Source organism: Labrus bergylta, chromosome 18 (assembly GCF_963930695.1).
Source record: "Labrus bergylta chromosome 18, fLabBer1.1, whole genome shotgun sequence".
NCBI classification, from domain to species: Eukaryota; Metazoa; Chordata; class Actinopteri; order Labriformes; family Labridae; genus Labrus; species Labrus bergylta.
The window spans coordinates 21,422,652-21,450,112 of NC_089212.1; the positions used below are offsets into that span (position 1 = coordinate 21,422,652).

Here is a 27,461-nt window from a genome sequence, read left to right on the forward strand (position 1 = left end):
ATTGGTATGAGATTTGTTTTCTGTAATGTTCAGGTTGTGTGTGAACCTATTGAACTAAATGTCAAACTGTGTATAGTTATTCCACACAAACTTTATTTCAGTCAGCTCCGAAAGCGGATCAGAGCCAGGTTAAGAAGTGGATGTTCACCAGAAAGCTATCGCTGAGGATACTGCACACTTGGATAAAATTATATGACATCTAAGAACACCAAGGGGCCCAGACATGTCTTTAGGCAAAATAAAAAAAAATATTCTAACAAAGATTTAACCTCAACAAAACAAACAGAAGTTAATCGTCGATGCTCAAACATTGGGTGTTTTTCTTTGGTTAAAATCCCGAGGATGAAATGGATGCTGTTAATAAAAATAAAAATATCATAATGTGTCATTTCGGACACAAAATAAACTTTTTTTTTGTCAATGTGAAAGTTTATATTTGACTGAAAAAAATATAGCCGGGTTGCAAAAAGCACGCCAACCGACTTTTTAAAGTTAATACTCGTAACTAAAACTTTATAAACAAACAAAAAAATATATTTTAAAAAAACACAGCACATGTCTCTGTTTCAGATTTTTTTTAAAGTACAGTGAAGACACACACACAAAAAAAAGAAGTTTTGTAAGAGCAGCGCTCACTCAACAACAAGCAGGAAGCCCACGTACTACAAAAAAGTGACTGACGTAACGCTCAGCCACTGCGGTGTCGCGGCTCCAGCGCTCAGCCAATCGCGTGAGAGAAGAAGGGCGGGACGTCCTGTAATGTGATGCAAATTCAACGGGTCAAGCGTGTTAGTCCCACCTTTTTGTGTTTCCCGCACCGTCAATCAAAATAGAAGAGAAAAAAAAAAAAAAAAAAAAAAAAAAATCGACCCGAATTCACCGATCAACACAAGCCCGCCTTTGATAAAATAATCATGTTTGGAGTTTAGTTGATCCCGGTTTACTACCACTCACGTTATGACTGGTACGTAAACGTGCAGCGCGTCGAAGCGTGCTAACTAATCGGTGAGTTTTTGTGCAACCTTACAGCGAAGCTGCGTCTTTTTTTTTTTTTTTTTTTTTTTTTTTTTTTTATCTTTTGCTCGATGTGGTTAGCCGACAGAGCTAACAGGCTAGCCGCGGAGTTGACAAAGTAAACAGTAGAAAAAAAAATCTCGGGCCCCAAAATATATCCCGCAGAAGTTGGATTTCGCAGCAGGGGGGGTGCTCCTCTCGGGACCGGAGAGAGTGGGGATGCTTTTGCGGGCTTTTCGGGCAGCCAGGAGTTGAAGATTACAGAGTTTTTTTGCTCAGTTTCACCCCCCTGTCTCCCTGCTAGCGCCAACCCAGAGCAAGAAGCCTTCTGGAACAAGGAGAAATGGCGTCCGCGGACGTGGACAGCTGCAGCCAAAGCGAGTATCTGCAGCCCGGCGCGGCGGACTCACAGGTATCCCCCCACCTACACATTTTATCTACCTCGATTTAGCTGGATGTGGATGTGTAGTTCACACGTTTAAAAAAAAAAAAATGTTTGATGGCATGGGGTGAAAGCCGTACACTTCCTGTGTTCCCCCCTCAATAACGGCCACCCACTTTACCCCTGGAAAACCCGCCCATAGTGGGTAGGACACTGAAGTCAGTCACTTTGGGTCGGGCTCGGCCTGGAGATAGCGAGGTGTGCATCAGGGGTTAGGTAGTGGGATGATTATTGCAGGGGGGGTAGGGGGGGGGGGGGGTGTCGTTCATAGTCAAAACTGTAGCTTTCCAATTGTGTTGTGTTAGTCACCCATCCCCCCCCCCCCACACACACACACGCACACACACACGCACACACACACGCACAGCCTGCCTCCTCCTGAGCCTGTTATCTTAACTCTGTGTTCTGCTCGCTGCCTCAAGCTTGTGTTATCTCTCATCTTTTACGTCAGCATGATTGTTACATGACTACTATTTACACTCTTTAAGATTCCTCTGCTTATAGTGTGCATATCGATATCTAATTCCCCTAATACAGGGATGGGGCAACTTTGGTCACAGCAAAGGGGCCACATTCATGTAATTCTGACTGCCAGGGGGCCAAATTGTAGTATACAAAAAAAATGATTGCAGTCAATTATGTCTCAAATTTTAATTATTATGGACATATTTCTGGTTTTCATGATTTCATGGCAGATTTTGTCATGTTTTGATATATAAAAATTTACCTGAGGGCCTCATGTGGCCCCCGGGCTGCCAGTTGCCCACCCCTGCCCTAATATGACCAGAAACTTCCTTTTTCCTGTGATCTAAAATTAAAAGATCTCTTAAAATGAGATGAATCTTTGTGTCGAAGTGTGACCTATCTATCTCTTTAAGGTTAATATAATAGAATAGAGTAGAATTACTTTACTGATCACAAACTGGGAAATTGTGGCGTTACAGCAGCAGGTTATCCAAACACACAATATGAGTAAAAAAACACAATGTTAGCAACTCTAAACACAAAGATTTCTCAAGATTTATGATGCATATTCATAACTAATTCCCCTAATACAGGGATGGGCAACTTTGGTCACAGCAAAGGGGCCACATTCATTTAATTCTGACTGCCAGGGGGCCAAATTGTAGAATACAAAAAACGATTACAGTCAATTATGAACTCAACATAAACCAGTGATCAAATATTGTTATGGAAATATTTCTGGTTTTCATGATGTCATGGCAGATTTTGTCGTGTTTTGATATATTAAAAATTGACCTGAGCCAGTTGCCCACCCCTGCCCTAATATGAGCAGAATGCTTCCTCTTTCCTGTGATCTAAAATTAAAAGATCTCTTTAAAATGAGATGAATCTTTGTGTCCGAAGTGTGACCTATCTACAATTCTACAATTCACTTATCAGACGCTTTTATCCAAAGCGACGTGCATCAGAGAGTAAGAACAAAACAAGCAAGGATCTAGGAAAAAAGGGAACAATGTCAGTAAGAGGAAACGATCAGCTTTGAGTCTGATTGGACACACAGGTGCTGACAGGAAGTGACCAGAGGCAAAGCACAACATTGAGGGCAGTTCTTGAGAGCTAAGTCGTCGTCGTTATCAAACAAAAACCATCGTCACAACCATCATCATCATCAATAACATGGAGACCATCATCGTTAAGTTAGTAGGTATTCATGAAAGAGCTGGGTCTTTAGCTTTTTCTTAAAGGTGCAAAGAAGTTCATTCCACCACCGGGGGGCGACAGAGGAGAAGAGTCCAGTCAGAGACTTGGGACCCTGTTGTGAAGGTTGGATCAGACGCCTTTCATTGGCTATCGCTGTTAATCTGATTGTTAATTTTTTACTTCCAGACGACAGACATGTCAGCCATTCAGCTCACGGGTTCAGACCGATGGGAGGTGTTAACTCCCGTCTCCACTGGAAAGGAAGACCAGGGAATCATTCACATTCAAAACTCTGGGATTGTCACTTCCAATGGGCAGTATGTGCTTCCAATTGGGAGTATGTCCAACCAGCCCATTTATGTTACAGCATCTGGGAATGAGACTGCAGCCAATGGCGTGTCGGGAATTCAGTATCAGGTAAAGTCAGACTTTAAGACTTTTGAGGTGAAGTAAGAATTTCACTCGGGTGTTGATCGTCCTTAACAAAACTAAATCTTCTCTTCCAGGTCATACCCCAAATCCAAAATTCAGATGGTACGCTTGCGGGATTCCAAACACAGGGACTGGATGACGGTACAGGGCAGATCCAGCTCCTGCAAGATGGCAGCCAGGGCAGCATCGGAATCAGCTGTGCCACGACGACGGCGGACCTGGGCCAAGTGCAGTCAATCCAAGGCGTCCAACTGGCCGGAGGATCAGCGTACACGGGCGCTCTACCGGGCAACATCACGTTCGTCCCTTTAAACAGCTTGGATCTGGAGTCTTTAGGACTGACCGGAGCGCACACGGTCCCCATTGCAACCGGGGTAACGGCCGAAGGTCAGCTGATCATGAGCGGCCAGACGCTGGACAGTCAGGGTCAGGAGGCTGGCGCCAAACAGCAGCTGGTCACAGTGAGCGACGCCAGCGGAAACCATGAACTCTACGTGCCAACCTCCACGTCCTCCTCCAACTCGTCCAATCTCCCCGAGACCATCGACGGCACAGGGGTTCTGACCCAAGCCACCGCCGTGTCCGCAGGCATCTCTGACCCCTCGTCCTCGGCAAACTACAACTCCCACAACCACCTGCAGCAAATCCAGGTCAGAGTGTGTGTCTTTAACAGCATTTATTATGTGTGTGTGTGTGTGTGTGTCTCTCTATACTCTAAATCTATCTCTGTAGTGTCTTTACTCCGGGCCTGAATCCACTCTCTGTTACTGAAAGTCATGCTTATATTTTTATCACAATCTGGACACTTTCACCTCCAGGCCTTGATAAAATGTCAGCAAAAGAAAACCCCCAAATCTCTTTTATCAACTTGTACCATAAGTGGTGATGATGAGAGTCTTTTATAATGTTGCTTTTGTTGGCTCTGGCCACAATGTGTCTGTTGCACACAGGACTTACTGTTCTCTCATACTTAAAGCGAGCGTGAAACGTTGGTTCTGATTTTAGAAACTCTGTTTAGCTGTTCTTCATTTAGAGAGTTCCCATTCTCATTCTAACTATTTATCTGTAAAGAACTTTGGCTTCTTGAGTTGTGTAAAAATGAATAATATCTCTAAAAGTAAGTTACCAAAAAGAGTGTTGAACCGAGGTATTTCACTGGCAGTGTTGATAAGATCTGAAATGATACCCAGCTGTAATGACGAGGTGTTTAGAGTAGACTTTTTGTCACAATACTTGATGGTTGTTCAAGCTTTCAGTCTGTTTTAGTTCTCCTTAAAGTCCCTGTAATTTATTTGGAGAGAAACAAATAAGAACTCAGCCTTTGGGAAAAGTAAAGCACAAGTCTTAGGTTAACATTTCACTGTGCTGTAAATCCAGGACGCACGACATTCAACACTTGAGTGATGATTTATTTGACTTCCCTCACTCTGCAGGTTTCATCCTCGAACGCCACCACTCTCTCACAGCCCATCTTGCATCTGTCTGGGGACGGTCAGGCCCAGGTGGCTCAGGTGGCTCAGGGTCAGGACATGAACGCAGCAGGAGGTCAGACTCTTCAGAGTGTGCAGCTGGTCAACCCGGGGACTTTCCTCATCCAGGCCCAAACTGTCACCGCGACCGGACAGATTCAGTGGCAGACCTTTCAGGTAAACCTATCTGAGATTAAACTTTCACACGCACATTATCCTTTTTGTATCAACTTGGTGGTAGTAGACATAGACAATTACAGTTAAGAGAGTTTTAGTTGATGTTTAGTCATGCTTGCTAACTATCAAAAAAATCTGGGACGGGATGATGCAAGTTTACTGACAAATGGTTAAAGCGTGTCTGAAGGTGTTGGAGCTGTTAGGAAACGATCCAGATGTGATCTATGCTCAAAGATCTCCACGTTAGGAACCATGAAGACAAAACACAAGGCAGCGGGCAGGGCATTAGTTTCTTATCTTTATAGAGTCATGTGATGCTATCGTAACATGTTTGCTGAGACGGACTGTTTTGAAAGCCTTTTATTTATTGGCTTATTATCTCTTAACTGTTTTCTGATTGGTTAAAAGTGACAGTATTCTCAGCCATGAACAAAGGGAAGGACATGATAAACTTTCCAGATTAGGATACTTTAAGTTTTGTTTATTTTCTATCAAAAATATTTTAGATTTTTTTGGGGGGGCTTAAAAAAAAAGAATATGCAAGTTTTAAAAAGTTCTTACAAGGATGGACTTTGACCTTAAAAATCCTTTTGGAACCTTGTATTGGATGTTTGTGTTATCCTCATATTTCCAAAGCACCAAAGTGTCCTCCAGATGTTTCTATGACAACTGATGTCAGGTTACTAATATATATCCCATCGTCTCTAGGTTCAAGGTGTTCAGTCACTCCAGGGGCTCCAGCTGCCCCAGGGCCAGGGTCAGGCACAGCAGCTGACCTTAGCCCCAGTGCAGACTCTTCCTCTTGGCCAAACCGGCCAGGTCAGCCTACCCAACCTCCAGACAGTCACGGTGAACTCTGTAACGCAAAGTGGAGTTCAGTTCGCACAGGGGGATGGAGCGATCAGTCCAGGTATGGAGCATGCACACATAATGTACGCTGTTGTGTTTCTTTTTTCTCAGATCACTCAGAGGGATACTAAGTGTGCTTCTTCTTCTTCTTCTCTGGTTCAGGTATCCATATAAAGGAAGAGCCGGACTCTGAGGAGTGGCATCTGAGCGGAGACTCCACGCTGAACCCCAGCGACCTGAACAACCTGCGTGTTCAGATGGGGGACGACGACATGGACATGGCGGGCGGGGAGGGGAAGAGGCTCCGTAGAGTGGCCTGCACCTGTCCCAACTGCAAAGAGTCTGGAGGAAGGTGAGTCACTTTCACCACGACAGGAGGAGCGAGCGCTGATGTTATTCCTTAAGAGAATGGAGACCCTTTTTATTAAGCATTACTGTTGAAGCAATAAAAAACAAATTAGATTTTTAAAATACAACCATAAAATAGGTATAAAAGGACAGATTTCTGTAAAAAAAAAAAATACAGCGACACCAACATGTTGTTCTAAAAACACTTGTTCAGGACTTAGAATTAGGCTGCAGGCAGAAGTGACCCAAATCACACGTGGCTCACACGTGACTCAGATGGAATCTGATCTTGTCAAACCAGATGTGGGCATCTGTCAGTGTGGTCCTCGATGAGATACAGGTTGGATCTTTTGCAAGTCAACCTCAGTGTGAGCAGTCAGGTTAGAAAGCATAACACTTAAACCACAGTGTGAGGGACATCCGTTACAGTTCTGCACTATCATGAATACAAATAGGTGTTCAGCAGGAGTCACAATGGTGATGTACCCTGACAAGAAGTGAACCATTTTCATACTGAAAAAGCAGAGTTGCCCCTAAAGTTACCTTTTTGAACTATGTTCTTCTTCAGGGGTTTTTAGAACATCAGTTCTGATCAGTAATCAGTGAAGAAACCCATCATACCCTACTGATAAGTTGACCTGACATGACCTACTTACAGCCCTCACTTGCCACCACAACCAACCCAGCATTGCCACCTTCAACAGGCTCAACCACATGGGCCCTGAAAAACAAAAACTAAATCTGACTTGTGCAATAAGGCTTTCCGTCTGAACGCAGCCTCAGACTCTTCTTACTGGTTTGAGCTCTCATGTTGATGTGAAATAAAGCTTTCAGTTGTTGGATTTCTTGATCAAATTTGAATGTTTTATTCAAATCTGTTTGCTTGCAAATTCATCCATGTAAATACCAAATGCAAATGTTTCCTTTGTCATCATAGTGGTAAAGAATATTGTTTCATAACAGTAATTTAACTTTTGCTGTTCTTAAATTGCTCACACTCTTATGATTGAACATATTTGTACCGTCTAGACATCTCTTTATGCTTCATGTATTTCACAGAGGGTCCGGCATGGGGAAAAAGAAGCAGCACATCTGCCACATCGCCGGCTGCGGGAAGGTTTACGGGAAAACGTCTCACCTGCGAGCTCACCTGCGCTGGCACAGCGGAGAGAGACCCTTCGTCTGCAACTGGATGTTCTGTGGGAAGAGGTTCACCCGGAGCGACGAGCTGCAGAGACACAGGAGGACACACACAGGTATGGAAGTGTTGTGGATCAAGTCTACAGTCTGCCTTTCTATTTCTAAGTCATCTCCACCTTTTATATACATTTGTTTAATGTATTATAATATTTAGTTCAAACTAAAGGGCACAGTGTTTATGTCTGGAGTTCATTTAAAGCTTATAAACAAGTGCCTTGAAATCCGGTGTGTAAGGATGTGACCATTATACCAGTATGAAATACTGACACACGTGATGTCATTACCGCGGGTGCGGCCCTCACATCACACGCTACACCTGAGGTGACGCGATTGAAAATTCATCCTCATTCATTGTGTATTGCACGCTGATTGAAAGCTGTGCTTGGAAACATAGTGACACAAACCAGGCTGGCTGTGCAACACTTCTTCTTTTTTTCTCTCCCTCACGAGGTCATAATCATGCATTTAAAGCAAACGGTGGAATAATGTTCCATAAATAAACCTCGTGGAACGCTCTTTTGGTTGAAAGACTCCTGCATTAAGTTTAACGAGTGACCAGCGGAGGTGGGCAGAACGACTTGCGGCTGTGGGTCTGCAGGCCGCTTCACAACTTTCACTGTAGGCTGAGAGCTCAACTACATGAATTCTGCTTCCTGTTTGTATGAAACCAGCACAATTCAATGTCTGGTTTACCACAGCTTTGTGTAGCCTTGCACATAATACCAACAACACAAATAGCACTATTTGTTATGATTATAAAAATATCTGCACATAGGTATCAGAAAAAGATGAGTGAAAAAAGTTGGATCGGTGCATCTCTGAATGATTCTGTAAGCCCACACACTCATTACGGAACTGAATAATTAAAAAACAAAGCCCTCTGTTAAGAAAAAAAACGTATTAGACTGTTAATAAGTTTCCTTAACCACAGTTTACCGTTACACACGGGTCGACACACCTCTATTTGTCAACACTGATGAAGTGGTCGTTATGGGTCTGGTCTGTTTAGTCATACTGTGAAGGTTTGTTTCCTCTCCTAACCCCGTCTCATGTTTCTTCTTCGTCCTCACAGGAGAGAAGAAGTTTGTGTGCACAGAGTGCGCCAAGAGATTCATGCGGAGCGACCACCTGGCCAAGCACATAAAGACTCACCAGAATAAAAAAGGTGGGGTCCCCTCCACGTCCCCGCCCACCACTGACACCCTCATCACTGCCGACGGAACCACGCTAATCCTCCAGGCCGCCACCCATGACCTCGTAGGCAATCAGGAGATCCCTTTACAGCTGGTCACGGTGGCGCCTGCTGAGGTTATGGAATAAGGGGGCCAATGGGGTGAGATTTTTTTTTTAAATTTTATTTTTGAGAACTGGCCTATCACAGGGACCTTTTGGGCTACTTTTCCCTCTTACCTTTTTCTTTTCTTTTCTTTTTTTTTTTTTTTTTACATATGAATATATACGTAAATATATATGACAAATATATATATTTTAAGTAAGAGTTATCATGACTTTATGTTTGTTTTTGCAGTCTTTTTATAGGCAGGCAAAAAAATAACATTCAAATGTGGTCGCTATGTACACGCGTCAACACACACACACACACACACACACACACACACACACACACACACAAACATGTATTAACACTTGACATGAATACTCAACACAATGAAATGCCTTATTTTGTATCATACTCTTGTATAAAATGCTGGAGGTGCATGTGTTTTTTAAGCTTTGCAGATGATGTAACTGTAACGGATATTAATGTGTTTGTGAAATGGAGACGATGATGAGGAGGAGGAGGAGGAGGAGGAGTTTCTGACCGAGAAAGAAAAGGAAGTGGCTTAACCTCTCTGGGATTATTGAATTTTTGTGTCGGGTGAGTTTTGACAGAACTGAGCGCGGTTTGTTTGAAGCAGCACTCGATCCAGGCTGAACTGTCACACTGCTGCTGCTGCTGCTGCTGCTGCTGCTGTTGTCCCCAAAAATGATCTTAATGTCATCATAACGCAGAACGTTTGGACATTTGTCTTCAGTCCAGCAGCTGACAGAGAAGAATGACACCTCTTGTGTTTGATAAACTACTGGTTAGCTTAGCTTAGCACAAACACTGTTACACCGACTCTTTTAACAAATCTGACTTTAACCTCAAAAGCTCATGATATATATCTTTGTATCTTAGTTTTAGTTCAGCGAAACAAAAACTAAGATTTCCTGCTAGAACACCAGGGCGACACTGCAGGAAGTTTTTGCTCCCAGCCGAGAAATAGTCCCGTACATATTCCTCTGTAGAAGAGCAAATAGACTCTTTCATTTCAGGGTGTGTAGAGATTAAAAAACGACTGTAGGTACAATGTGTGAACTAAAGAAGCGTCAGGTGATTGTAGGCAGATTTTTGTAACCTTTAGAAAGAGCCCGGCTAGGTGACCACTCCCCTCACTGTTTTCAGTCTTTATGGTAAGCTAAGCTAATCCGTCGTACTTGGTGCACAGAAATGTGAGTGGTGTCAATCTTCTCCTCAAACTCTGCGACAAAGCAAATGAGCTGGTTTCCCCAAACTTTTCAGCAGCTGTCACCCCGATCACTGACAGTCGACATGAGGGCTGACGCTGATGTCATGCAGTGCTGCTTCAAGCAGAGCGGGCTGTTCGGCTGGCGGTCAGCGCAGGACGTCAGCACCACTGTTAAACTGATCTGAAGTTGATGTTTTCCGTCATCGAGTTCGGGTGGGGGGGTGGAAATAGATGCAGTTTCTTCCAGCATCGGGTCAGTCTGAACAGAATGTCTCGTCTGTCCTCACGAGCCCCACTGTCCACTGTGTTTGTACACGTCGAATTATTGTTTCCCGCTCCTATTTTGTTGTAAATTCACTTCTTCTTTTTTTTTTTCTTTGCTTTCCGTCTGTTTGACAATGTAAGTGTTGCAAAAATCGAAGCGGTTTTAAAGACTAGAGGTTACCTCTGCAGGTTTTCTGTCGTTGTCAGCCGCACATGGTTTGCAGGAGGAGAACATGCACCGATGTTGCCATGAGAAGAGAAAACCCACAAGCGGATGCAAAACGTTACCGATCAGACCCCTCGAGGGTGTTTGTGATTGAACATTCCAGTTGGGAACCAGACGACGTGGGGTTTGTTTTTTTTTGTTTTTTTTGCAGTAACTGCTCTGATGGTTCTTCTGGTCAGATATCACTCAAGTTAAAGGAAAACAATCATGCCATCATTATTATTATTATTATTTTTTTAATTAATGTAACCCTTTCCTCAGTTTGTCCTCATGTGTGTAGCATTCATTTACATGTATATTCTCTTTATTTTCACATTTTGTTTATAGAAGCCATTACTTAGTAAACTGAATTTGTTGTATCAAAAACCTTATTTTAAGTGATTTTTTTTAAAGAAATGGTGTATAAATTGAATGTTACCTTTTTGTAAAAGCTTTTTTCAAATGGATCACAATAAAAGTCTGAAACCTTCCACTAACAGGTTTTGTGTGTGGAGAGCAGAGTCCAGGCTCAGTATCGTAGATTGTAAATGGACTGATTGTAAAGCGCTGTCACACCTACACATTCACACGCTGACGGCAGAGGCTGCTATGGAAAGTAACTTAATCACACACCGCCCACAAAGCAGCAGGAAGCATCGGACATGTGGCTGCAGGAGCTCGGGATCGAAGAGACCAACTGAGTCGCCCCGGAGTCACTCCTGTGGTGTCAAACGTTTCAACATCGGTTAACATTTATAAAACACTGACAATACACTTGACCATTTATCATTGGAGGGTTTTTATTTAACAAAAATATCTCACAGCCACAACAGAACCAGACACAAACAACACAAACAAATAATTTTGCAGCTGAAGTCCAAAGTCATCAAGGCTGAGCTTCCCTTACAGTACCACAAACTGTCCCCTCGTCTCTTGAATCAAACTTTGTACTAAAAAAACCCAAACGAGCCTCCGTGAGTCTCTGCCGCCCGAGTATCTTTCATTTTTTATTTCAAATACCAGACGGGACATTATCAGCGTTGCCTTTCAGTTCTAGATGTAGAGCGAGAGAAAGTTTAGCTTTGTAAACAAACACTGAACATCTCCTAAAGTTTTAAATGATTCTTAAACTATGGGATCCCCATCGCCATAGAAACGGGATCTGAATGAATAAGCTTGACCTTCATTTCCAGACCCTTTGATTTATGATATATCTGAAGTTTGACTTTGCAAAACACATTATGTTGGTCTGCTGTGGAAATTCAGAATTCTACCAAGAAGATTTAAAAAACTAATCTTTGTTAATTCTTTTTTTATTCAGTATCAGATTTAAAGAATTACAAGGATCATCTTTTTTGGAAATCAGCACTTTGATGCCATAAAACCATAGTGAGATACATACATAAGGGTTTATATGTATATATTTATCACTATCAGGGTTTCCAGTGTGAGTTCATATGTCTGAAATTTGGCATTTGATTTATTTTAGTCGAGTTCTTCATATCAACCCTTGAAAAAAGACGTTTAAAAACGTTCCCCTGTCCCCTTTACGAGCTCATAGGAAAGCCTAACAGCCTCATTCTCATTTTATGACGGTGACTGTGCAGAAATCCATCCCAACACCAAATGTTTGGTAAAGATCAAAACCTCCAGAGGAGCAGCAGTGAGGTGCTCTGAGCTCGTCCTCCCTTTGTGCTTCAACCACAGCCCGAACCAAAGACACCCCACTCAGTGCAAACATAGACCCACATGACATACAGAGCAAAGACAACGACACCCAAAATAAAATAAAAATTAAACTTCTTGATTTATGAAAACATTCTCATCACTGGCACTCACACATACAGAATAAACCAGCTTTTGGACTTCTCTTCAGATGGGACTAAAGGACAGAAAACAGTTGAGCACTGGTGTGTGGGGGTCAGTGTGTCAGAAGTCTCCCCCCCCCCCGTCCCTCTCCTCAGGCAGGAGAGGATCCTTGTCATGGAAAGACTCTTTAAACAGAGTTCAGTCCTGTCTTCATGTCGAACACTGAACGATCCTCACAGCTCGGTGTGAGAGTCTGAAACAAAGGAGAGGGAAGTGTCAGGCTGATAAACATGTTCAAGATCAGGACAGATATTTGTCACATCATCATCATCAGGACACGTTAGTGTTGTAGTACTCAAAATCAGTCTTGGTCTCGAGACCTCTTTTGAAGGTCTAGGAATCGAAACATTATTACTCGCTCTTGTCTCGGTGTCAGACTGGACTCCAGATTTTAAATCAAGACCACCACTGATAGGCTTCCACGTCATCACTGTGATCAGAAGGAAAACGCCTGTTTCTAAAATAACTTCAATTCACTTGTAATTTGATTTCTATCCCCCGGTTAAGGCTGCAACATTCTCGTGTTACGTTGGAGTAAGTGACACGCCCACTGCACACAAGATGAGGATTTTTCATTTGTATTTAAGGTCTTGGTCTTGACACTGCCTCGATCCCTAAATGTCTTTTTCTTGTTCCAGTCTCGGCCTGCCTTGGTCTTGACTCTGTCTCGATGCACTAAGGTATCTGGTCTTGGTCTTGGTCAGTGGGGTCTCGACTACAACACTAGTTCACACAATTATACAGAACCTGCTGACTTCTCCGTTTCAGAAAATCACTGGATGGACATTGAATTTAAACACTGCTCTATAATTATTATTCTTTTTTAAACAAGCACAAACTGTATTTGAAGGAGTGTGTCATGAGGATACCTGCGTTTTGCTGCTTCTCTGTGTGTCCTGCTACCTTCTGGACTCTGGTCTGCAGACGTTTAATCTCTTGGTCGTAATCGGCCCACTCGGCCACGATCCTCTCCGCGGCCTGCAGCTTGGGCTCCTTGGTCATGGGGTTGTTACACTGAAGATCAGGATAAAAAAACAAGAAAATCAACTATGATGCTCACAGGTGGTTGGAGTAAAAATGGGATTTCTCTTCTGCTTTTACTCCAGTTTGTTCAGAACCATGTAGTGTTTTTATAAACAGCTCTCCTCTTGTTACAGTGTTCTGTGGAAACATTGTGTTTGTTTAATGCCTGATGCAACAAGGGCATCGTTCAACCATTTTAAGATCATAGGGCGTGCACACTAACCACTAAGCTACCGGTGCCCCTAGTTAAGAGTCATCTTACTCTTGTGTCAGTGTAGACTGCCTTGTTCTGTCTCATTGGTTCATGGTTTCATTAAGTTTGGTGGCATCACTCTGATTGCAGCTCTGTGCTGCACTGAGTTGATCTTTATCCTTATTTAAAAAGTTTGAGTCATTTGTGAGTTCCCTCTTCTCTCTGAAAGAAGGGGACGGATGAGTTTGGAGGATGATAGTGGCAGGATATACCCGAGTTGTTTTAAATAAGATGATGATGATGTGACCTGATGTACATCTGTTTTATGTGTGTGTGAAGCATTGGTTAAGGTGTTGTAAAAACATGGCTCAAGTTAAAAGCAAATTCTTTTTGAGTTAAATTGTGTTTTTCAGCAGTTCTCAGTGACTTAATTTAACCTCAGAAACTTGTTCAGTAACTACATTTTCCCAAAATCAGAGATAACATCCTTACAGTTGATTTGTCTGCCCTCTGGTGGCTCATTAGAAGTATTACAATCTTTAAGAAAACACATCACTGACTTTGCAACACTGTCGAACTGTACAGGGTCCTGCAGATTTAGGATTTTTCTTTTTATATATTTTAACGCACTTATACTACATATTAATCACACACACACACACACACACACACGCACACACACACACACACACACACACACACACACACACACTGTTGTTACCAGGTCTATCGTCTTGGCGCTCCTCTTGGAGCTGTCGTCACACCAGGTCTCGCACCACAGCCACTCCTGAGGCAGAGACTTGATGGGCACCTGGTGGATCATGTTGTTGGGCAGATCCTGAAAAAAAACAAAAAAAAAACTCACAATGAGACCAATAAAGGAGGAAGAGACAGCTGGGAACATCTGTTACAGGTAACTTTTTTGTTTTTGTTTAACTCTAACCCAGGAGGACACGTTCTTTTAAAGCTTTAGTTTCCTCTTAGTCAGACTTCAGATTCTTCAGTTTGATCTTTAACGTACAGACGAGCATCGGGAGAAGAATCCACTCTACACACTCCTTTCATCCTGCATTGTCACCATCTGCCTCCTTTGTTTTTGTTCAGTTTTATGGTCATGTAGGTACAATGAGTGTTTTTAAAAGATTTTCTTGTTGCCTTTTAAGTCTGGCCTGTTTAATTTCTGTTGTCATTAAATCATGAGCAGAGGAAACAGCAATAAGCAAACACTGACATGGTGAGACGGATCAGATGAAATGTGTCATTTCTCACAATGAAGGCTGCTGGGTAATAACAAACTCCTGAATACCAAAGGGACAACTAATGGTACTACAATAAGTGTAAGATGTAAAAAAAATCCCTTTAAAACCATCTAAGACTTCAGAATAACAACATTCACATTAACATGTCAGACATGGACAGACGGAGTCACAGACCTGGTCCAGGTTCGAGAGGCTGTTGGGGTCTTGGCTGAGCCCCTGGTACTGTCCTCTGAGTCGATCTCCTGCAGCTATTTTTCTGAACTTTTTCAGGTCGACCACGTACAGCGCACTGCGGGAGACAAAGGACAGAAGCACATGAAACATGCATGAAAGGATTAAAATGTGTGTGTGTGTGTGTGTGTGTGTGTTCTTGTCTGTACCTGATGTGGTATTTACGGCCGGCCAGGTGGCTCGCCCAGTAGCCCGACTTCCAGAAGCGGTAGCCGTCCATCTCCCGCCGGCTCTCGCAGAACGGAGTGTAGCCGTACGGAGCTCCGTCTAACTCGAAGTCACGCAGCTCCTTCAGGTCTGTTCTCACAATCTGGAGGAGAGCAAACAACACCGAGTTGCTTTTCTAAATGTGTCATTCGTCCAGTACGTCCAACGAATCTATTAATTGTGATGTTTTTGTCACTTTTGACCCAAAATCAGACTTTAACAATTCATAATTATTGAAGAATTATCAGATTGATATCCCTCTGATCCATGTAGTGTTTAAACTTTAGAGCATTGTTAGTAAGATCACGTGTGAAAGTGCAACAACTGGGCGCTGTATAACCTAGCGGCTCATGAACAGAGGTTGCAGTCCTCGCTGATGTCATCCCCCTCTCTCTCCTCCTAACATTTCCTGTGTCTCTTCAGCTGTCCAATCCAGTAAAGGCTATATAACTTATAAGAAAGCGCAACAATTTAAACTCCAACATCTAATGCTTTATTACATTTTCCAAGAAAGATGATTCAAACCTGTTACATTTCTAGAGAATTGAATATTTTTGGTCCAAAGGAAAATCCAGAGATTATAACCAATGCTATATTTGTAACTATATTTTGATTGCAGCGATTCAAAATGTCTGCTTTGTCGTCTAGTTCCTCTTGTATGAACTAACCTGGTCTGCGTCTACAAACAGGATCTTGTCGACAGCGAGAGGAAACAGCACGTCCAGGAACAGGATCTTGTAGCCCCAGATGATCCTCTGCTTCTCGGTCTGTTGGTGTAGCCAGCGAGGCCACTTGTACTGGACCAGTTCGTACTGGAAACCATACTGCTTCGCCATGTCGGGGATAAACTCCTGCAAAGTGATCGGGCACAAAAACAACCTGTCAGTGTTATGAAATGTGTATTTGTTGATCTGGGAGATGTTTTCACTACATGATTCATTGTCAAGCTTTACAAGTTAACTAAAACACTTAAACAGATGGATGAGCAAGTGGATGTAAACCCTGAAAGTTTTATTGATCACTTAATGTTATATTATCTTATTGATGTTTGCAGTTATTTTGCAGCAAATTTCTTCAGATTTTTTCTTAAAGGTCACATATTATCCTCCTTTTTAACAAGTTTAAATAAGTCTCAGAGCTCCCCAAAACATGTCTGTAAAGTTTCTTGTTCTAAATCCACTCTGATCCTGTATTTGATCACGCCTATAAACCCCTCTCTTTCAGCCCTGCTCAGAACAGGCTGTTTCTGTGTCTGTAGCTTTAAATGTAAATGAGCTGTGTCTGACCACGCCCCCTCTCTGGAAGGGCTTGGGTGGCTCTGGCTTTCTTGCTCCATGCCCTAATTCTTACTGTGAGAAGGCGGACTCAGAGGGCAGAACAAACACCGAGCTGTGGGAGTGTCACCCACCTGGGGGAGGGGTTACTGCCCTTTGTGATGTCATGATGGAAAATCTCCAAACGGCCTGTTTGAGCACACATTTTCTGAAAAGTGGAGCAGGCAAAAGACGGAGAGGATGGACTTTTCTCATAATTGGGGGGTTTGCAGACAGACTAGTGACGCATATTAGTTAGAAAAACACGGTGAAGTGTATTTTGTATAATATGTGACCTTTAATTTGCAGGAAAAACACTGGAGAGTCTAGGTGTGTTTTCTCTTGTGTGCCCTCTACAAATAGAAACAGTCACAAAACAAAATATCATCTGCAGGATAACGAGGCTTAGCAACAAAAACCAGGGTGAAAGAAGCAAGAAAGCAAGAATTATAATGATGAGCCGGAGAAATCTCTGAAGTCCTCTCCTTAAATCAGGAGATCTCTCCCCTGCTGGATGTTTCACCTTCATTTCTCAGAACTCCTGTTTGAAGCTCAGATCACCGACAGACGGAGAGAAAGGGCTGCAGCCGTCAGAGAAAATCTCTGCATCAACGATGAGAAGCCAGCTGATTTTTCAAAAGTAACACCAGGGGAAGAAAAAAAAAAAAAATCAAAATCCTACCTTGAAAGTGGGAGACAGGTAATTCTTTAGGAACCAGAACTTGACAGGAGTCTTGGTGTTCTTCAGAACTGACAGCATCATAATCCTGAGAGGGAAAGGAGAGTCAAAAGAGTGGTGGTGACAGAGCTCGGGGAACAAAGGCACCAAAATCAAATAAGTCTTTGTACACATAAGAGGAAGGGGATGTTAAGATTTGGAGGACTCTGACTGATACGACACTCTCCCCTCTCTCCGTCTCACCTCAGGAACCTCTCGTACAGATGCCCCGAGGCCACAGAGAAGATGTTGATGACGTCGTCCTTCTCCTGCTTCTGTTCCTCTGACTTTCCTCCACCTGTGAACCCTCTGAGAGACAGGAGACAAAGAAGTGCTCACTTTAAAGAAACAGATACTTTTTAATATCAGAAGACGTATTTATCCATGAACAGACATCTTATTAAACATTTTGATATTCAGTCGTACTTTTAAAATAAAACAAACTGATGATAGAAAATCTGATTATTTATATATAAGGATATGCACTGATGCACTTTACAATGATTTTGTTTATTGGTGTCTTTATTAACTTTTTGATGAAGCAGTAACGAGCACATTCTTGAAATGAAAGCTCTACCTGGTCAGAGATTTCCAGAAGCCATCGTCACTTTCCTCGGTGACGTCACTCAGCAGCTCCTCGTTAAACTTGTCCGGTTTCTTCTGGACCTGATCAACACAATTTGAACCCAGTTAGTTAGTAAATGGATAACATACTGTACATCTAGTCCTTTTGGAATATATATATATATGTATATTTAAAGATTTATTTTGGGTCTTTTTATTCCTTTATTGTAAAGATAGGACAGGAAATAGAGTCAGAAGTAGGGGAGAGAGAGAGAGAGAGTGGGGATTGATTTGCAGAAGAGGAGCCACAGGTCGGATTTGAACCCAGTCTGCCTGCCTTGAGAGCTGCAACCTCTGTACACAGAGTGTGCACCCTAACTGCTCGTCCAGCGGCGCCTCGTTTTGGTCCATTTTAATCCAGATCGTTCCATATTAAACATGTAAAGGTGATCTGTAGTTTTTGACAGATTGATGCACATTTCAGCTCTGGGTTTTACTTCTTCACTGAGCTACAGGTGGCTCTGGTGGGACAAGATTCACACTTATTTCCCAACAAAAGCAGTTAACATGACAACTACAAGCTAGTTAAGTCTCAATACTAAAGGAAAAATATGCTTTTCAAAAACTCTTTATGAGGAAGAAAACCCCCTGAACATGTTTCTAATAGCTCGAGGATCCTCTCGCACTGAATGTAAACAGAGAATATGTTCACATGAAAGTCTACAGGGAACCTTTAATGATGAGGGGAGTTCATCAAAGATATAAATAAGTAGATTTAAACTTTACATTCATAGATTGCTGTGATCTATTGAGCCACATTTCCAGGCTTTGATCTCTATATTTATTGTCTTATTTATTCCCACAGGCGTCTCGGGATGACCTTTGGGAATGTTGTTGTGTTTGTAATTCAGAGTGTGTCTGCATGTGGCCACATTCATGACATGTAAATTTACCCAATTAGATGAATAATTTTACACGTTATTTATATGTATATGTTCTGCATGACTGAAAAGAATCAGCGCAGCTTCTAGTTTCTAGTCAGACTGAACAAAACTAAAAATATATTGATGCTCGTTAAAGAGGATTTGTTTCAGTTTAGTTTATACATTAATATTGTGATCACTTTGTAAGACGTTACACTGACCTTGACTTTAATGATCCTGCTCTTGAAGTTGTTCAGCACGACTACGATGTCATCAGAGTCTGCTGGAGAGTCGGTGCCATCGTGGCTGCAACACAAGACAGAGCGGGTATAAAAAATAAAAAATAAAAAGATCAGAACAGAGAGGAAATCCACAAGTCAGAGGACAGGCTGGATTTTTAAAAATAATAAGACATTTCAACTCTGTAACCCAAGACAACCCAAAGTCCACATTCTTACCTGTAAATCTTGTAGATTTCATCAGAGCGACCTTTCCTCAGCTTGAGGATCCAGGCGCCCGGAGCTGCCTTCAGCTGAAAGTAACCCTACAGAGCAGAGCACAGGAGATTCACAGTGTTTGTGTTTTCAGAAACTTTCTGCTCTCAGGTGTTACACAACAGGATGAAAGGATTCACTCCTCAATAACTCACCAGGTTCGCCATGACGATTGTATCCATGATGACCGGCTCGGAGGCGGTACCCAGGGTGAACTGGAGTCCGCGCGGCGGCTGGCCCGAACTCACGTCAAAACAATGACCTTCCAACAGGAGGTGCTCCAACTCGTACTCTGCCGCGACGATGTTCTCCACCTGCAAACACAGGCGTGCGGAAAAGGTCGAGTTTATGATGCGTTCATTTTGATCTCGGAAGTCGGAAAATTCGAGGTGCCGGTCTGTTACATCATCAGGAACGCACCCCTGAAGTCGCAAATTCCAACTCGGAGTAACATCAGTAGTCCGAGTTAAAATCCAACATGGCTATTGTTAAAATTAAATAAACTATTGTGTTTATCAGCAGCTTAGTCCTCTGTTTGTGTAATTAAATCAACACCAATAGTATCGTGCTAGTTCTATCTGTGGACATGGTGTCATGTTATTGTAGCGGGCAAACTATCCCAGTGTGTTGACATCACCTGGTGTTAGCTAACAAAACAAACGTGCTCCTGGAGGCGTTCACGTTGCTTGTCCGACTTGATGCCAACTCGCAATAGGAACGCGGTTAACTCGGGCATGATGTCATTCCCAGCTCCAAGATCGGAGCTCATTATTTGTTCCTCTTACGGTATGTTCAACTACTAGTACTTAGTAGCGTTGACACTTCTAAGTTTCAGATTATAAAGCTGGAAAGAAAAACCTCCCGAGATAAACTTTTAAAAATGTCATCACGACTGATCCTGACCTAACCCTCACAACAACAAAAACATGAGCTGTACCTCCTCCAGGTAGATGTTGTCCAGGTCGTAGCGGGTGTGCACAGACTCCACCATCCAGCTCTCGGGGGTGTTGAGGTTCAGGGTGAAGAGGGGAGACTGAGGCATGTCCAGGAACTTAGCCAAGGGGCCCGGAGCAAAACTACCGTCGACCTGAAAGGACACCTCAGGCTCCAAGACGTGGCGGTAAAAACTGTGAAGAAACACACAGTTTGACTTTAAACAGAGGTGGGAGAGTCAGAATATGGATGTTTTTAGAAGCTCTATGAATACAGTGACCTGCTAACTAAGGTCCTAACCCTTCAAATATCAGCATTAAAGCAGTACAGTACTTTGATTTGTAAAGGTCTAAGTGCTTCATCTTTTGTAAATCCTTCTATAAGTACTTTGAAGATGTAAGCTCCATGCAGAAAAAAGCAGAGAGATCAGACCCACTCTACTGAGTACTCTACTGTCCTCACCTCTTGAGGGGAATCTCTGACAGTTTGGATTGGCAGTTCATGAAGACGCGTAGGTTGAGGTTTACCAGCTGCTTCAGAACCTGCGGAGAGCGAACGTCAAGGAGGGAAAGACAGGTTAGAAATGTGGAGAGGGTGGAGGTGAGGGCCAGGTGATTCAACCGGACAGATCTTATTAGAACTCAGTCCAAGCAGGGGATTTAGTTCAACCCACCACGAGGAGAGGAGCTAGTTTCTGTGCGTCTCGGGTTACAGGATCAACGACGGCGATGACATCAAAGTAGACGTCGCCCTCTTTAGGCCGGATCTTCACAGCACTGAGAACAAATCAGAGGTGAGGAAAGTTAAACAAACTTACATACACGGCTGATTCTGATTCCTAAACACACGCTGATTGAAACAATTCATTTCATTCATCAACAGGCAAAACTGTAAGTTTCCACCTATTATGTTTCAGATGTATTTTTAATGGAGCCTTAAACTCTACACAGGTAACATTTTCTCATCTTAATTATGTGCGAGTATTAAATCTTTACCTGTGGCGATCATCTGCAAAGTCATATTCAACCCGTGCCTCTCCTTTGGGCTGGGAGGAGAGAAGAGCATCCACCTTCATCACCAGGTCGCTGGCCCTGAGAGAAAAATCACTTTAATTAAAAAATAAATTAAACAATCAGCGCAATCTCAAATATTACTCTCTCTCACAGACTGTGTCTTTGAAACAGCTCTGCAGAGGCTACACCTACTCAGGAAGATAAATGAGTTCAGGGTGAGTCAAAAGATTCTTGAAATGTTTCACAAGAATCTGGTAGAAAGCATTTTCTCTTCTAACGTGGTAGCATGGTACAAACACTTAGATGTGAAATGGAAAGAGGAAAAAGAGAGGTCAATACAGCCAGTAAAATCATAGGGTGACACTTTATGACAGGTGAAAGCTGAACACTGAGAAGAAAGCACTCGACATAACGAGTGACCCCGCTCCTCCATTGCACTCCTGGTGTCAAGTGCTTCAGACTGCCATGAGTCACAAAAAAAAAAAAAGAATAACCATTTGTCCTTAGCGGAATTAAGTTATTCAATTCTTAGGGTAAAAACAAAAAACAGTCCACTCCCCCTCCCCCAAGTTCTGACATCTTTAACAGCACAATGGATTATGAAATGCCTGTTTTTAAAACTAACTTATCACTGAGCTAAACACTGATTTCTATTTACAAACAGAGTCGATGGTGATGTTTTCAAGGACTCCAAGTGCTCTTCTAATCTCTCACTGTCCTGAAATATTTTCTAGTTTGTCCTCATGTTTTTGTTTTTGTTCTTGTGAAGCCAAAGACAATCCTCCACATAATGGACAAATCAAGTTGTTTTTCTATTCTACGTTCAACACTGAGAGAGTCTACGCTTGTCATGAAGGGAGGTAAAGTACCGGTCGTCCTCGATTCCAAACTGCAGGACTTTGCCTTTAATCCGCTCTCCGGATGTTTTCAGGATGATGCTCTCTAAGAGCAGGAAGTCATCCTGGTTGAACACTTCCTCCTCCTCCAGAGGACCAATGATCTGCATTCAGGAGACAAAAGGTAAGTATTGATTTACTTTATTCATAAAAGATAAGTATATTTATCATTTCAGTGCGGGTAAGATTATTATTATTTTTTGAAACAATAAGAATCCAGAGTGTGACTCACTCTTCCGTTGCTAATGACTGCTTTCTGTCCTTTCTTCAGTTTGAGCACATCTCGGCAGTAGGCGGCGTGGGAGAGCAGGAAGTCATATTTATGACCCTCATAGGCGCTCTTAAACAATGACACATCCATACCCTGAGGCGACAACAGAACAAACTTGTAGGCAATTGATCAAAGGGAAAAGAAGGGATAAAAAGTGCTTCAAAAACAGAGAGATCATTTAATAATCACAATCGTCGCCTCTCACCCCGACAGCGAACTCTCCGATGTCGACTCCCTTCTCCAGAGCCGCAGCCGTCTCTTCTTTAGCCAGCTTGGTGATGAAGTTCTTGGCGTTGTTGGCAGATTGAGTCTGCATGGCGGCCCAGATTGCTCGGGCCACGCGGCTCGTCTCTTCGGACGGAGTGTCTGACGGGTTGTTGATCATCCCCAGGCGGACATTGTTGCTGGTTTTCTGATGTAGAAAAAGGAAAACGTCAGTGAAGGGTTTGTTAGAGCAGTCAAATCTCAACACATTCACAAGTAACAAAAAAATAACAGAATTCTACTCCTAATCGATATGTTCATTTTTTAATGATAACGCCTACAAACCCACACTCATCAGGTTCAGACTCACCACAATACTACCTTCAGAGTCACATGATACGGTTTAAATAATTATCATTTAGAAAATATTAAAGCAAATAAACTCAAAGAAACATGGGAGTTAATCTAAGTTTTGGTGTTAGCCGTTATTTTGATTTAAATTAGAATTAAAAAAATCTTTAAATGCTTCAAACTAAAACTTGAAGGAGGTTGAACACTCTGGGGAAATACTGTTTTAATATCTTATATAGAGCTGGATGAGAATAAGACACCACTCTTTCATATCTCTGCGCTTCAGAGCAGTGTTTCTAAAATGGGGGTACGTGACAAATGTCTTTAGAAAAAGTTGCACCACAACAAACAAATATAATGATTTCTAGGAAAATCCATTCACTGATTAAAGACAAATTAATTAACAGCACATGTTCTCTATGCAACATTTAATAGGGCACTATTTCCAACTTGAGGATATTCATTTATAATATAGCTTGCATTATGTATGAATGCATGAAGACCACACACATCAATTTATTCATGTTCTTTTCCCAAATTATTTCCTGAAAAATGTTCTTGGCCGGACAAAGGGGTACTTGGCTCAAAGAAATTCTGAAAGGGGGTAAACTAGCCAAAAAAGTTAGAGAACCCCTGAGGAAGGTTCTTTAAAAAACTGAAGTGTAAGAATGACACCGGATGTGCAGAGCTTTTTCTTGGCCCATTGGTACAAGTCATCCGCGGTTCAATCATCACATTGAGGCACCAGTGAGGACTCAGATTCAGATTCAGATTCAGGAATACTTTTTTAATCCCCTGGGGGAAATTCAGTCTGCTCTTAAACACAACATAGTCATATAGATAGAATAACTGTATTTCTACTGCTTTATTGTGTTTCAGAGCAGCTGTAACTCCAGGAACAACAACCTAGGTTCTTTACTTTTGTTGTTTTCAGATTAAACAAATGAGAAATTACCTGTTAAATAGTTGTGCTGTTGCATGTTTATCTGATATCTGACTTGCAGTAGAATCAATCTGAATCTGTAAGAATGAATATCCCTTTAGGGTCAATGAAGGCTTATCGTATCGTATTGATCGTATCCCTTATTTCTTTACAGGTTCCAGTTAGGAGTAATTTAGGACAGAGCTAGGCTAGATGTTCCCGTTTCAGATCTTCAAGCTAAGCTAAGTTAAGACAGATGTCTTTCTCTCTGCGTCATATTTAAGAATCAAAAGTGGAATCATCTTATTTTCATGACAGTAATTTGGAGTTTCCCCCAAAATGTCACTCTGTTCCTTTGAATTTCTCCATCTTCTAAAGACTCATGAAACATCTCAAAGCAATCTTCTTTTTTTTTTTGTACCATGTGTCTGATGGCGTCATAAAGCAGCTGACGTCCCGAGGGTTTGTCGAAGTCTCCGACCACCCAGAAGGTCACAGGGCGGGTGTAACCGTCATCTGACGACAACAAAAAGGAAGAAACACAGCCTGTCAGTGAAATTACTCAGATGATCCTACACAGAGGAGCTCATGACTCAAAGATTGTGTGCAGTGAAGACACAGTTTGGTAAAGTGGGTAAAAAAAATAAAAATCTATGTGGGTGGCAAACTGGGCTGCAAGAAAAAAAAAGAATAGCATGAAGAAAGTTACTACACTGTGGAGTTTACTACAACTAAAGATCAAACTCTCAACAACGTATCCTCCATGCAGCGAAAACAAACAGCACAGAATGAACCGCCATGCTCTCCTACAGATGGAAGAAAACAATGTTAGAACTGAAGTGAGCAGTTATGTAAACACATTTATTAGGAGTTACACTTCAGAGCCTACACTACGATCGTCACATGCGGAGAATTAGTCGTTTGTGTCCTCTGAGAAATGCTGCACAGATGGAGGCGCGATGCTGGATTCACAAACAGATTCAAACAATGCCAGCGATAGTAAGAGTTCACAGAAAACAGATCAGAGCAAAATGAGGGAGAGGCGAAATGGTGCAGAGGAAGAGGGTGATTACCATGCCTGTTGGTGGCGGTCATCCCTGCACATTTTTTTTTTTTTTTTAAATCGCATGATTAGGAGGAAGGAGAGGAGGAGGAGGAAGAGGAGAGGACAGAGGGAGAATACACCAAGAGTTTAGGATGATTCAATAATTCTTCACTAGAAAACAAAAGAAATGAAACGTCAGCCATTCAGCGTTTGTTCTATAAATAACAGTCACCACGCAGGACTGTTTTACCTTTCTTGGTCATGTAGTTCAAGCTGTTGGCCACGGCGGTGCTCTTCTCTTTGATGTCGAGAGTCGAGAAGCGGGCGTAATCGTCGATGAAGTGATTGTCTGCAAGGAGAGAGAGATAGAGGGATGTGAAGCTGAGCATGTAGGGAATAATAGTTGAGGTATTTAGTCAAATATATATTTGTACGCTGTAATTGACTCAGTCCCTGGATTGTCTTAACACTTAAATCAGTTAAAGCATTTTTTTTAAATAAATAAAATAAACTTCAGAACATTTCAGTGGATTTTAAATGGAAGCTTCCAAAAAAAAAAGTAAAACCTTCAATGGAAGTTTTGGGACATTTGCAATACAAACTTGAATTAATTTGCTGAATATTGAAATGGATATTTGTAAGTGGAAATTTGATTCATGAAAAGTAACGAGGGACAAGCCTCACTGAATGTCTGAATATCAACAACAACATCGTCCACATCCTAATGATTAATTCATAGCAGGTTACACCACACTGTGTACTCACTGGTGTCAGACAGGTCCAGGTACGTTCTGCTGGTGGAGAGCACTCTCGGGTTGATTCGGGGAATGACGTTGGGCTGACTCATGATGAAGTCCACGACGTCTTGATCCGTAGCCAGTTCACCCTGCGAGCCACAAGATCACAGAGTCAAGATGTTAAAGTAAGAATTCAGAACAGATAATCCTCACTGATACTGCAGAGCCAGAAATGATGCCGGGGGGCAGGGGGGGGGCTTCTCTGTGTCTTTTCATCTTTAAAAGTCACAGAAAAGACAGCAGTCAAGTCACTTGTGTTTTGAAGGAAAAGTTCTCCAATGACAAGTTTGAGTTAAACATTGAAAGTGAGAGCTAACAGAATGTCCTTCATCCGGACTAGAGTTGAAACTAAATTACACACTGCTTACTTCGCTGTTAAGACTTTACACAACAGCCTTTGAAAAAAAACAATAAAAACTCAAACATTTGGCTGCTCTGAGTGCTGGGACGACATTAAAACAGGAAAACATGGCAGATGGCACACTCACACAAAGATGAAGCTTACCAGACAAAAATATTTCTCACTACGATCCAACACTGTGTACTCGTAAAAAAAAAAAAAAAGAGAAAAAAAACAATTCTCCTCCCCCAAAAAACATCTAAAGCTAATCTGATGATTTCATTTTCCTTTTAATTAAACGCCGTTTTGAAACAGTGCCAGTACATGAAAAAAAAAAGTCATGCACATTAGCACAAACAATACACCCATTGGCTCGTGTTGTTGGGTTCTTATGATGGTTCCTTTGATGACGTCTTGTGATGGTTAGGTTAAATACATGTGTTTACCTGTGTTTTTAAAGGTGCTTTATAAGTGAAGTTATTCTTATTGTCACTGTTTCAGACTTTCAGATAACCACGTGTGAATATGTGTCGTTGTATGATGTTGGTAACGCACAGGGCAGTGCTGTAGTACTTGAAATCGCTTTTGGTCTCGACTGGGAATTGAAAGCATTTTTACTCAGTTTTGTCTCCTCCTGCCTTGGTCTTGGGTCTTGGTCTTGTATCGGTCTCTGTCCCTAAATGTCTTGGTCTTGGTCTTGGTCTTGTCTTGGTCTCGCCCTGCCTTGGTCTTGGTCTTGACTCGGTCTCTGTCCCTAAATGTCTTGGTCTTGGTCTCGCCCTCGCCCTGCCTTGGTCTCGGTCTAGACACAGTCTCGGTCCCTAAATGTCTTGGTCTTGTCTCGGTACCTAAATGTCTTGGTCTTGGGCTTGACTCGGTCTTGATCCCTAAATGTCTTGGTCTTGTCTCGGTCTCGCCCTGCCTTGGTCTTGGTCTTGACTCGGTCTTGATCCCTAAATGTCTCGGTCTTGGTCTTGGTCTAGGTCTCGCCCTGCCTTGGTCTTGGTCTAGACACAGTCTCGGTCCCTAAATGTCTTGGTCTTGTCTCGGCCTCGCCCTGCCTTGGTCTTGGTCTTGTCTCGGTCTCGCCCTGCCTTGGTCTTGGTCTAGACACAGTCTCGGTCCCTAAATGTCTCGGTCTTGGTCTTGGTCTTGGTCTCGCCCTGCCTTGGTCTTGGTCTTGTCTCGGTCTCGCCCTGCCTTGGTCTTGGTCTAGACACAGTCTCGGTCCCTAAATGTCTCGGTCTTGGTCTTGGTCTTGGTCTCGCCCTGCCTTGGTCTTGGTCTAGACACAGTCTCGGTCCCTAAATGTCTTGG

General features: G+C 42.4%; 2 protein-coding genes across 3 annotated transcripts in view; one reads left to right on the forward strand and one right to left on the reverse strand.

The window, feature by feature from the left end:
• The first annotated feature begins 661 nt into the window (after positions 1-661).
• LOC109998309 (transcription factor Sp3) lies at positions 662-11,071 on the forward strand. Its single transcript, XM_065966372.1, has 9 exons — positions 662-1,005; positions 1,319-1,426; positions 3,308-3,538; positions 3,628-4,203; positions 4,987-5,199; positions 5,908-6,109; positions 6,211-6,400; positions 7,456-7,652; positions 8,669-11,071. Exons 2-9 carry the CDS (start codon positions 1,358-1,360, stop codon positions 8,914-8,916), a joined length of 1,926 nt encoding a protein of 641 aa, XP_065822444.1. The 5' UTR covers positions 662-1,005; positions 1,319-1,357; the 3' UTR covers positions 8,917-11,071.
• Positions 11,072-11,360: 289 nt separating this feature from the next.
• The window catches only part of uggt1 (UDP-glucose glycoprotein glucosyltransferase 1), a 33,362-nt gene continuing 17,261 nt past the window's right edge, over positions 11,361-27,461 (reverse strand). Inside the window, exons 19-41 of one of the 2 annotated variants that reach the window (XM_065966371.1) lie at positions 25,773-25,893; positions 25,258-25,356; positions 25,036-25,059; positions 24,384-24,478; positions 22,691-22,897; positions 22,447-22,578; positions 22,188-22,318; positions 21,301-21,396; positions 20,979-21,081; positions 20,768-20,847; positions 20,310-20,499; positions 19,528-19,686; positions 19,337-19,422; positions 19,100-19,184; positions 17,969-18,057; positions 17,596-17,700; positions 17,356-17,440; positions 16,029-16,211; positions 15,303-15,463; positions 15,097-15,211; positions 14,385-14,501; positions 13,317-13,461; positions 11,361-12,640 (exon numbers count right to left, since the gene is read on the reverse strand). In XM_065966371.1, coding sequence (XP_065822443.1) covers positions 12,621-12,640; positions 13,317-13,461; positions 14,385-14,501; positions 15,097-15,211; positions 15,303-15,463; positions 16,029-16,211; positions 17,356-17,440; positions 17,596-17,700; positions 17,969-18,057; positions 19,100-19,184; positions 19,337-19,422; positions 19,528-19,686; positions 20,310-20,499; positions 20,768-20,847; positions 20,979-21,081; positions 21,301-21,396; positions 22,188-22,318; positions 22,447-22,578; positions 22,691-22,897; positions 24,384-24,478; positions 25,036-25,059; positions 25,258-25,356; positions 25,773-25,893 — 2,628 coding nt within the window. In that variant the 3' untranslated portion in view covers positions 11,361-12,620. The remainder of the gene's footprint in view (positions 12,641-13,316; positions 13,462-14,384; positions 14,502-15,096; positions 15,212-15,302; positions 15,464-16,028; positions 16,212-17,355; positions 17,441-17,595; positions 17,701-17,968; positions 18,058-19,099; positions 19,185-19,336; positions 19,423-19,527; positions 19,687-20,309; positions 20,500-20,767; positions 20,848-20,978; positions 21,082-21,300; positions 21,397-22,187; positions 22,319-22,446; positions 22,579-22,690; positions 22,898-24,383; positions 24,479-25,035; positions 25,060-25,257; positions 25,357-25,772; positions 25,894-27,461) is intronic. The other variant, XM_020653092.3, reaches the window with a different exon arrangement.